General features: G+C 37.0%; 1 protein-coding gene across 3 annotated transcripts in view; it reads right to left on the reverse strand.

The window, feature by feature from the left end:
* Positions 1-12,553, reverse strand: part of dus1l (dihydrouridine synthase 1-like (S. cerevisiae)) — a 47,434-nt gene that overhangs the window by 33,145 nt on the left and 1,736 nt on the right. For all 3 annotated transcript variants that reach the window (XM_052032895.1, XM_052032894.1, XM_052032896.1), the window contains exons 2-7: positions 8,188-8,434; positions 7,625-7,733; positions 5,039-5,089; positions 4,171-4,283; positions 2,848-2,930; positions 1,070-1,173 (exon numbers count right to left, since the gene is read on the reverse strand). In XM_052032895.1, coding sequence (XP_051888855.1) covers positions 1,070-1,173; positions 2,848-2,930; positions 4,171-4,283; positions 5,039-5,089; positions 7,625-7,733; positions 8,188-8,424 — 697 coding nt within the window. In that variant the 5' untranslated portion in view covers positions 8,425-8,434. The remainder of the gene's footprint in view (positions 1-1,069; positions 1,174-2,847; positions 2,931-4,170; positions 4,284-5,038; positions 5,090-7,624; positions 7,734-8,187; positions 8,435-12,553) is intronic.

Here is a 12,553-nt window from a genome sequence, read left to right on the forward strand (position 1 = left end):
GATGCTGCTTGAATTAGAGGGCATGTGCTATATGAGGAGAGGTTAGACAAACTCAGGTTGTTTTCTCTGGAGCGGTAGAGGCTGAGGGGAGACCTGACGAAGTTCATAAGATTATGAGAGGCACAGATAGAGTAGACAGCCGGTATCTTTTTCCCCCCTAGAGTCTAAATGTCTAATACTAGAGGGCATTCATTTAAGGTGAGAGGGGGTAAATTCAAAGGAGATGTGTGGGGTAAGTTTTCTTTTTTTTACACAAAGAGTAGTGGGTGCCTGGAATGTGCTGCCAGGGTTGGTAGTGGAGGCAAATATGATAGAGGCATTTAAAAGGATCTTAGATAGGCATGTGAATGTACAGAGAATGGAGGGATATAGACGTTGTATAGGCAGAAGGGATTAATTTAGTTAGGTATTTAATTACTAGTTTAAATAGTTCAGTACAACATCGTGGGCCAAAGGGCCTGTTCCTGTGCTGTACTGTTCTATATTCTATGTTTTTTTTAGAAAACTCTCAATGCTGCAAGTCACTCAATCTGTTCCTTATAACCTTTTAGATATTTATTGCTGCGCATGATATTACATACGTGAAGTTAAGGTCAAGACTAGTCCTCCAATGAAGAGGGATTAGAATGTAGCACATTATTATACCATACTGCAGAGGGGTAACAATCCTAACCTACAATCACACATTCATTCCATCATTTTGTCTGATTTTTAGTTAAACAGAATAACTAACAGGACTTTGCTATTACAGCAAGTTGATTGGGATATAGATGTTTCCCTGTAGCACTGACCACTTTTGCAAATATTAAACTGAGGTATTACAGTTCAATCACTGACAAGAGGATGCAATTGAACTATGACAAGCTTGCATCATCTACTTCAATTATAAACATGGATATTGCAATTTATCATAAGAAATCTTTATAATAGGATTGAAGTTTTGTCAAAGGGAACTAAATGTACAAAAGGATACTCAGAGATATATGGCAGCAAAGAATTGGTGCTTAAGAGCAAAAATAAATTAGGCTAATTAGAAATAAGGTGAAGTAATTCTCCTTTAAGCACATACCTGCACTCATTACACCTTGTACATCAGTTTCCCGAAAGCATCGTTCCACATCGCTTAAGTACTGGATATTGCCATTTGCAAAAACTGGAATGTTCACTTCTTTCCTGTATTGAACAGAGTTTTGCCACTTATTTTATGAAAATATTTAGTTATCACATTATGTTTATCTGTGTAGCTGAATGATATCAAATGTGTCTTTATTCACGTATATTAAGTTTTAAATTGAAGTTGAAGCCGTTAACTGTAATGTATTGTCACAATACCCTGTTAAAAGATAACCAAGGATTACAATGTGAGAAATAGCCCCACAAATGAATGAATTGATAGAATTAAACTCTACTGGGAGTCTATTTTACAAATCTATTGCTCTAGAAGAAAATTGTCTGATCTCCCAATTCATTTGAATATTATTAATCCTGTATATTGTGTCTTCTAGCCTAAATCAAATAGGCTGCTGGCACATGTATCATTTACAGCCTTTAACTTTGTAGAAAAAATGTAAATAATGTTCCTTTACTACCCAGCAATCCTTTCTGCCATTGAAATTTCAGGTGAGCAAACCTCTCTTTAGAACTCACAGGCCTAGAACCTTGAATTCAGCTTTTTTCCATTTTTGTCTGAACATAAAACTGCAAAGGAGAGGTAATGATAAAAGGGGAAAAGAAAGAGTAAAACTGAAGAGCCACTGCATGCTTTCACGAGACAATGCTTTTAAATGGGCAACGGAGACACCAGCAAAAATGATCAGCTCCACATGTTAAATAATACGCTCTGTTGGATACACAGAGACTTATTGACATGAAATTTTAGGAATTATGAAAAGTAGCAATGGCAGTGAGATAGCTAATATTCAAACTTTCTAGTTTGTCCACATCAGGGACAAACTAATACTCCTTCCCTTTCTTCACTTCTTTCTATAGATTCAAACTTTCTAGTTTGTCCACATCAGGGACAAACTAATACTCCTTCCCTTTCTTCACTTCTTTCTATAGCACCCACTGAATGTGTCCACTGAGCTGATAAGTTGTGGTTTGTGAATTGAGCAGTGCACTTCATGCTTTTGAATTACCATAAACAGCCTACTTTTATTAAACAGCTTTAATCTGTAGAGTTCATGCTGTACATACTATCACAGAATGATAACTAAACTGATATCTCCCACCATTAAAGTTCTTTACAATAGTTTTTTTTTATTTTCCATTTCTAATAGCGTGAACTTGCAGGCAAAAGATAAAGCAGGAAAAGTGTGTTCCACTGAGTATTCTGAGTCTACTAGGATTAAAATCACATGAAAGAGTAACCCATAATTCTTTATGGAGAGACAGAAAGAGATCTGCAAAATAATGCATGAATGGGAAATGACTAGGTGAGATCAGCACTGCTCTTGCAGTTACTACTTTCTTCAATGTGTGGAGATATGCAGAGTGAAAGTATCACCATTAAAATAAACAAGCACTAATGCCTAGTGGCATGAGACTTTGATATGATATTAGAGGTGAGAACATGGTGTTGGTAGTGATGAAATCCAAAATCATAACTTTCACAAGATTAAAATCATTTATTCATATTCAGATCAAGTTAAAACTAAGCATGCTATTAATTTTACTTGCAGACTTATGATAACATGACCACAAATGAGCCAAGATTCCACTCTTAGCTGGGCATTCCTCCACTCACTATGCAGATGAGAAGGAGGGTAAGAATTAATTTACTGTTAGACTAACGATGCACTTGTTACCCATTAGTTTGCATAGTACCCAGTGTTATTGGCTACTTACCTCACAGCTTTTATGTGTTCCCAATCAGCTACTCCAGTCAGGGGCCCCTTTTGTTCCTTTGTACGACCATGAACAGTTAGCAGCTGAAATGAATTAGAAAATTTTTGCTTATGTCTGCATTATGAAATCATAACATTTGGAAAGGACATGACAGGCAACAAATTCTTTTGTTTAGCTACAAGATATAATGAGTTTGGTTGAAACGGAGAACAAGCCATTATCTTTGTCCCATTAAAGGTTTTGCATTTCTGCTAACTGTGGTGCATTACATCTGAATATCAGGGATAATAAATGCAAAGAGAATGCATCTCACCTTCCATATTTTCAAATGGAACTGCATTCCTAAAGAGAGTTTAAGCAAATTCATGAAGTCCATCAAATTTTAATAGGTTTAAAATTACGGAGGTTTTGTGTTTAGAATCCATATCCATACAAAATGAGCATAGTGAATGCAAATTTATCATGTAGCACGCTTATTACAAAAAGAAACCTGAATTTAATCACATTGAGACTGGTATTAAAATCGAAGTCAAACCAAAGGCATGTGTCAATCTTTTCCTTAAACAGTTCATACATTACACCATTACCATAATGTTGCAGTTTTTATTGCAGGGGAAAGTATTTGAAATCAAGTGCATGACACAAGACTTTGAGTTAATTATGCATGATTTAGAATTCAAAATGTCTGGATTGTGGTCATTAATAAAAATAATAGAATTTGTTTTTCAGTAATACTTCATAATATCAAAAATCCCAGACATATTAGTTACTTAGTGTATGTGGTTAGGTTATTAAAAAAATCATCCATTGCTAACATCAACCATCTCAACCCTCAGCTGAAGTAACTGTGAATATCTGAATCATTCAATAGTAGTTTACAACAATACTTCGTTAGGATAAGTCATTAATTGTGCAAAGGAACATTCCAATTATCCAAATGCTCAAGTTTTGATTTTGCTCTTTGTAAACTGTGTGAAAATTAATTATATATAACATATTTAATATACAACCTATAGTTACTTATGGACTTCCACTTTGCATTGCTGAGTAATACATGGCTCCAAACACGACACAGTACAGAAATAAGCAATATATATTCTATTAAATATTTTGTAAAGTATTCCAAAAGACTAGAACTCTGACCAAATACTTCATTATGCATTTGAAACCAATTTTCTCATTTGGGTGGGACACTATTGTCTGAGCCAAACTGACAACTTGTGAATTACAATCACTCCTAACTATGTGCTAAACATTTGCCACATATTTGCCAAACTTCAAAAATCAAGATTAATAGAAATCAAAATATGAATCTTTAATTACCTGGCAACCTGCTTTCTCCAGCATCTTTGCATATTGCACAGTTTTACTGACTTCTGGGAAGACACGGATTTTGCATGTGATGGGAACAGAGATTCTCTTATGTGCCTCAGAAACTAATAAAACAGAATAAGTTGAATATATTATATTTATTTTTCTTATTTGCTCCTCTACTTAATCTCATTCCATGACATGAGCAAGTATTTACTCTGAAGCTTCTACAGTTAAATACACCAGGATGTCACCCAGCTGTTTTTATTAAATGCATTTTCCAAGTTCTCTTCTAAAATCATGGATATGTCAGATGGAGACCTGTAGTTTTAGAACTGCTCTACCACTCTGTGAAATATCAGTAGATCAATGTGTTATCCTTATTAGACAGTTAAAATTCCATCTTCTTATTTATGCACATCAGAAGCAAATCATTACTCCTCCCCTCTCTTCACTTCCTCTTTCAATGCCACCCACTGAATGTATCTCCTGAGCTGAAATGTGACTCATGAACCAGACAGTCACTTTATGCTTCTGAATTTTTGGAAACAGCCTGATTTTATTAAACGGGTTTAAACTGCAGAGTACATGCTGTACAGACGATCATAGCTTGGCATAACTTTTACCGAGTTCTCTTCCCATAAAAATTCTTCACTTGATCACACTTTTGTTTTTCATTTGTTACACTGTAATTGGGGGCAAATGCTAAAGCAGGAAAAATTGTTCATTGTGTAGCTCCACTCAAATTATGCACATCTCAGAATGTGTTTCTGAAATTTGAAGCACATAATGCAAAATACCAAAAGATAGATCACAAATCAACCCAAGAAATTGAAGAGATCCTGCAAATAATTTTTTGATTCTAAAGCTAACTACTCACGCATTTTGTGTAGCAAGTCCCATTCTTCCTGTAGAAATGCTCCATAATGCCCTATAAACAAGAGCAAACACATATGTTAATTATCATAAATATATTCTCAGACAAAAAATCTTCCTGATTAAAAGAAAATTATTTTCTTTTCAAGAATGGCAAATTCAAAGGATGGGTGTTTTTGCAACTTCAGGTAAAGAGCAAGGCTCTCAGAAGCAGTAGAGAGCCTAGTGGAAAGTTACAGGTTTCTCCACCCATTAATATAAATTTATAAAAGGTAGTGGATATGTCACCTGCAAATTCTCTTCATTAGCTCACTGATGTCTAGGCTTTTAATTATTTCCACTAATTATACAATAATTGATTAATGGTGTATTTTAAGTCAGAATAAGATCACATTTGATTCAGTGCACCAGAAAAGACCTTTCCTGCTGATATAAAAAATAAAAATACATCCTTTTAATGAGTTCGGCTTTATGAAACCATATCATGAACAGAAACTGAGGCTCATAAGACTACTGTCAAATGTTTGAGAGATTAGTGCTGATGAAATGAACTTTATGTGATCATAGTTTCCTGAATTTAATTCTTATTTTTGCACTCAAATATGTACCAAATGTATTTAAATGGAGAAATGATTAAAAACAAAAAATGGAGGCAGCTCACTTCTCTTTTTTTGATTGTGGACTTCAGGAAGGGGAGGTTGGGAGACACACACCAGTATTCATTGAGGGGTCAGCGATGGAAATGGTGAGCAGCTTCAAATTCCCGGGCATCAACATCTTGGAGGATCTATCTTCAACACATTGATGCAATCACAAAGAAGGCACGCCAGCGGCTCTACTTCATTATGAGTTTGAGGAGATTTGATATGTCACTAAAGACTCTTGCACATTTCTATAGATGTACAGTGGAGAGCATTCTGACTGGTTGCATCCCCACCTGGTATGGAGGCTCCAATGCGCAGGATTGCAAGAAGCTACGGAGGGTTGTACACTCAGCTAGCTCCATCATGGGCACAACCATTCCCACCATTGAGGGTATCTTCAAGAGGTGGTGGCTCAAGAAGGCGGCATCCATCATTAAGGACCCACACCATCTGGGACATACCCTCTTCACGGTACTACCATCGGGGAGGAGGTACAGGAGCCCGAAGACCCACATTCAATGTTTCAGGAACAGCTTCTTCCCCTCCGCCATCAGATTTCTGAATGGTCCATGAACACTACCTCATTATTCCTCTTTTGCACTATTTATTTCTGTAATTTATAGTAATTTTTATATCTTGCACTGTACTGTTGCAGCAAAGCAACAAATTTCACAACATATGTCAGTGATAATAAACCTATTTCTGATTTTAGATATTTTAAGGCGGCTGTAAAAACACCATCAATACATGACAATTAATAACTCAACAGCATCTCCCCAGTTTTATTCAATTACTTACATCCCACCAAAATCCTGCAATTTTCTAATAGTTTCACTCTCTTAAAGGATTAGCCCTCCAAGGAAAAATAAGTCACTGAAACTTGAACTATATTGCAATTGTCTCATTCACATGACTATGTGAAGCTGTAGCTCAGATCTAGCTTCATCTTACAGAAGTGACTGACTTTTCTTCTATTAAAATATATATTTTCTATGCAATATGATTTCTTACATATGATTTTAGATCACTTTTGATTACTTAAGATTATTTGGAAATATGTACCACCATCATCTGCATTCCCACCATCACTCACTAGATGGACCTCAATCCTAGGGATATTAATGGGGGAAAAAACATGATCCATCTTAATCTAAGTTTCCCACACTCTGTAATTGTTATTTTTTAAATGAAGCAAAACAAGACATGGATGTTACTGAATAAATATAATGCATGAAAGCCTTTCACTTGACAAACTGCAAATGTTTAGAATATCTTAGTACAATAGAGCCACATATTATTGGACATCACAATCACAACATACATCATCTTTGTGCCTATTATCCAAACCTACTCATCATGTTCATGTTCAGAATTTTTGCTGATCGATACTAGGACCATACCATTAGATCTTCAGTATTATGCACCCATAAATCCAGTGTTTCAAGGCTAAAGTATGAGGAATGAGGCAACATTCATAAATAATTCAATGTTTGCTTGCTTGGTCTATAAAATCACTAATAACCTTCAATACTGTTGTTCTGATACTTAATACTGCAACATTTAAATAAAGAAAATATTAAAGTACAATTTAGACTAAAACTACTTCATATATTACTCATACCACAAAAGTAAGCACATTTTATATTTATCAAGGCCTTTGACCTTTAGGATTTAACTCTTCAACATTTATAGTTTTGTATTGAGTTTCAGATCCTCAAACAAATTTCATAATATATGAAAATAGTTGATGCCTCATTGGTAAGAGTTTGATCATTTTTACAAACAAAAGTGCTGACAGTTCAACAGCAATTTCTTATACACTGCCTCTAACTACCCTAATGACCAAATGCAATGACATAATTGGCTGAAAAAAGTGGATTTTCTTATTTTATGTCAGCATCAGTGCAGTTTAGTACATCAGATAAACAGAAAAAAAACTCAGATACCTCGTTTTGCAATCATCTGTGGACAGCCCAGGTTGAGATCAATGGCATTGCAGTAATCCTGAGCGAGCAAACAGGCTTGGACAAACACTTCTGGGTCATTTGCACAGAACTTTAAAAAAAAGCATTAAAACGCATTAAAAATATGTAATATAATCAGCCTGATTTTTCACAAGATCTTTCAGTAACCAGGACTATTGGAAGATCTGGATGCAGTGCACAAAGGATTAACATGAGTCAGGTTCAATTACAGATGTGCAATCCATCTGCCCAATCTCTGCTACACCCAGGTGATCCAACCGAATCCTAGTGAAACCAGGAAGTCTTCCTGTTGTTGTAAATCGGACACTAGACAGAAACCACTTACTGGGTTATTAAAGCTAAATAAATTATAAATATTTAAGTTCACATTTTTCTGTTAATATGCTCAATATATTTAAAATCAAATCACTGAACAGAATGGTGTTACAATTTAAGGATATAAGGAAGCATGAGAACGCAAAGTTCAATTGCTAATGAGATATAGTTTTGCTTTGTTCCTGTTACAACTGCTTTAAGCCCCATACCTGAACAACGAGTGGTCGATCTTCTGCATTCGTCTCATTGTATAGGTTCTCCTTTCTGTAGTTTGCATCCCGCACAAACACCTGAGCATGAAGCATGGGAGTGTAACAGAGATGGGCACCATGGCGACGACTAAGCAACCTCCATGCAAGCTCACTCTGATCCACCATTGGAGCAACCACATATCGTGCACCATTTAGTGTTGTCCTCCAGAAATCAAACCCCTCCAGTTTGGGCATCCTGACCAATCTGCAAAAATAGCATGATTGAAATTTTAAAAATCCCAAATGATAGACTGTAACAGCAGAGTTGGCAGGTCAATCTGAGAGATGGTGGTCAACAAAAACTGTGCTGTACTAAATCACTGTCATATGGGCATGTGGGTGCCAAATGCAAGGTTTCAAATTAGATATGACCCATGATCTTTCTAAAGGTCAGGATACTGAGTGAGACTCCAACTCCTCTTCAAAAGTGAAATGGCAGGAGATCTTTTATGTCCACGGGGGTTTACCAATTTATGAAAATTACTGGAGATGCTACAAAGCTGAAGTAAAGACAAAAAGTGCTGAAAACACTCAGCAGGTCAGGCAACAGCTGTGGAAAGAGGAAAAGAAGTGCGAACGTTTTTGGTCCAAGACCCTTTGTTAAAAAGCAATGCAGGACTTGCTCAATACTGCTCGTGTGTATCAGCCTAGAGCACCAACAAACATTGTTTTGAATCAGCAGGTTGGATCCATGTCTTAAAAACAATGACTGCACTATCTTGATGGAGCAGAAAATCTAAAAATCCTTTAGTAACAACAAACTACTCCTCCAAAAATAAAGTTCCACCCCTACAAGAGAGATGCACAAAATACAAACTACCTGCCTTTCTCTTCCACCTTCCCCTCCTTTTCATTACCTGTCCCCTTCTTTCTCTACTTGGACAAAAACACCCATTCAGGAAAGCTCTTTAAATTATTGGCAAATCAGCAAATTATGTTCTCTTACCAGAAGATTAATTACAATCATCAAAAAGCCTTTTGCAATCTGTAGGTCTGGATTTTAAAAAGGGCCAATGTTGAAACTACCTTTGTGGTCATAGATGAGAAACTCTCTGGTTGGATTTGCCCCGAGCTGCATGTTAGGTCTTGTCTCTGGAATGCATGCTCAAGTCCTTGGGCGGAACCTATCACTCGGATTTATCTGAAGTCCTACACTGTTTCTAAATAAGCCAGCTATATATTCTGACCTGAGTTAGCTCCATATTGGGAAAGCACACAGGAATGGCCTAAACTTGCCATCGAAAGGTTCAATTTCTCATTATTTTGTGCCGAAAAGCAGATTGTCATTTTTCCTTGTAATTGTTCAAACCAATTAAACCATGACCAAAATCAAAAAAAAAACTGCAGATGCTGGAAATCTTAAAAGAAAAAAGCTGGAAACAAAAGTTTTTAGGCTGAAACAATGGATCTTCCTTCCTAAAATCGTCATCAAGCCTTCTAATAAGGGTGGCACAGTTGTAGTCTGGTGAATTGATCTCTATGTTGCAGAAGCGAATGTCAGCTCTCAAAATACATCCTCATACCTCCTTCTGGACCATGACCCTATTATTGAACCTCACGCCACTGTTTCCTACACAGTCATGGTCCTCATTTCCTTGGGAGATCTTCTCCCCACATTTCCCAACTTTGTAGAGCTCCAGCCCAGTTCTACCTACTGCACAAGATCTATGTGTAGGGCTGGCTGGGCAAGCCCATTGTTTCAGCCTGCCCTTGCCCCATTATTTCTTCCTACTTTAACTCTATCCTTTCTCCTTTGTCCAGTCCCTAACATCCAGAACACACATCCAGAACCCTCTGAAACTTTGACGGTTTCCATTTTCCTGGTCCCAAACTGGTTCATCTTCACCACAGATGTACAATCCCTCTACACCTCCATCCCATATATGAAGGGCCTGAGAGCTCTCTATTTCTTCCTTGAACAGAGACCCAACCAATTCCCCTCCATCAACATACTCATTCGCCTGGCAGAACTGGTCCTTACATCGAGCAACTTCCCTTTCAATTCCAACACTTGCAGTTATGGGAACTCACATGGTCCTCAAGCTGTGGGATATGTAGAACAGTCTTTGGACCCACTCCCTCAACTCTTTTTCTGATACATCAGTGACTGCATTGCTGCTGCTTCCTGCATACTTATGCAACTCGGAAATTTCATCACTTTTTCTACCAATTTCCACCTTGATCTCACCTTCACATGGTCTATTTCTGAAGCTTCTCTTCCCTTTCTAGATCTCTCCATCTTTGGGAATAGACTAGCTACAAACATCCATTACAAGCCCAAAGAGTACCACAGCTATCTTGACAATACTTCCTCCCACCATGTCCCCACATGGACTCCATTTCATTGTCCCAGTTCCTCCATCTCTGCAGCATTTGCTCTGATGAGACATTCTGCACAGAAACCTCTAAAATGCCTTCCTTCAAAATAAAGAGCAAGTTCTCTGTATATGTACCACTTATATAAATAGCTAAAATTTTAATAGAATAAAGTCAGAAAGTGCTGGAAATATTAGGCAAGTCAGACAACACCTTTGGAAAGAGAAACAGAGTTAACATTTTGGGTCGATGACCCTTCTTCTTCAGATCTGGAAAAGTGAGAAAACAAGTGTATATTATACTGCAGAGAGGGAAGAGATGGGGAAAACAGAGGGAATGTATGTGACTTCATGAAGAACAAAAGTGTACAAGTAACACAATGTTTTTTTGTGCTGGATAGTTAACAGATGAATGAGGGTTATTAAAAAGAGAAAATAAAAACATAAAACACACTGGAACTGTGAGATAAAAAGCGCAGCAGCTGTGATAACCCTGTATCTCTGTCCCCCTAATTATCCACCAACTAATGGTAACAAGTCATTTATGCAGCAGCTCCTGGAAATCTGAAACAAAGGTAATGCTGGAAAGACCTAGCAGATCAGGCAGTTGGAGAGCGAAAAACAATTAACATCACAGGTGGATGACAATTCTCTTATTCCAGATTTCCAAAAACTGCTGCGTTCTGTATTTCACAGTTCCTGCAAATTACTTTGTTTTATTTCCCCTCTAAATGCCTTTCCCCATTTATTCTCATCTTTGCATATATTGCTTATGCTTGAAATATCGATTATGGCTTGTGTTATTTATCTTTGAGCTCAACTATGTTTGAATTACAGAATTAAAAGTACATCCTGCAGGATTTGCGACACATGCCGTCCACTCGGGAGACGTCACTCAGTTTTCACTTGTCCAATTCCATTTTAAATGAAGTCAGTCAGTCCCTTAATGGCAATTTGTGAACAAACTTTTCCATGCTCTTATAAATTTGTATAAAGATAGTGGGCCAGATCATACTGGCTGTTCTGTAGAGAACGGTCAGCCACATGCAATGCTCTCATCAATTCATTCCAGACTTCCACACCAGTATAACATAGCATTGAATTCACAGGAAAACAGACATGGGAACATCTAACCTATCACTTTGCCCACGGACATACCACTGCGCTCAGGGGCATCTGTAATTTACTGAGCTGAGTGGCTGAACACATTTTGTATAAGTTCATGTAATAATAATCCTATATCTCTGTCCTTTTAATTATCCATAACTAATGGTAACTATTCATTTACCCTGCTTAAATCTTCCAAATTTAGAAAGTCTCTGTTTCCCCTTTAAGTCTGCTCAGGGTAAAATGTTTTATATCATATACTTAAGTAAGATAATTGAAGGGTATAACCAGACAGCCCATGCATAGTAGTAGTTTGGGCATAGAACTGTCTACTGTATGTCCAATACTAACTATTAAAGTACCTCCAATATACCAATCAATCAAGGTGGTGGAAGAATGTGTTCATTTTGAAACTTTTCATCAATAAGTTTGTATTTTGCCTCCCTTATTCCTCATATTCCTCAGTCTTTCTCAGTTCTATTTCACTCACCTGGCTTCCTTCCCTCTTTCATCTTATCTTCTAACAGTAGGAGGTATTCTCACCTATGAGGCTAAACATTGTGGGTTTGTTGTGGGAGAAACCGAAGTACAAAATCCAGCAGTTCAGTATTATACTGAGGGAATGTTGCAATGTCAGAAATTCTGGGCTTTTTTTGGATGACACATTAAACCAAGGCTATGTCTGCTCTTTCAGAATTTAAAAGGTCGCACAGCACCAAGAAGACAGGAGCAAGACTAGGGCATTTAGACTTTCAAACCTGTTCCACCATTCAATGCGATTGTGGCTAATCTGCAACCTAACTCCATATGCCTACCTTTTCATCACATCCCTTAATAACTTTGGTTAACAAAAAAACTATTTAAGATTATTGCGACCTAACATTATCCATCATTTGTTGGAG

Source organism: Pristis pectinata, chromosome 18 (assembly GCF_009764475.1).
Source record: "Pristis pectinata isolate sPriPec2 chromosome 18, sPriPec2.1.pri, whole genome shotgun sequence".
Classification (NCBI taxonomy): domain Eukaryota; kingdom Metazoa; phylum Chordata; class Chondrichthyes; order Rhinopristiformes; family Pristidae; genus Pristis; species Pristis pectinata.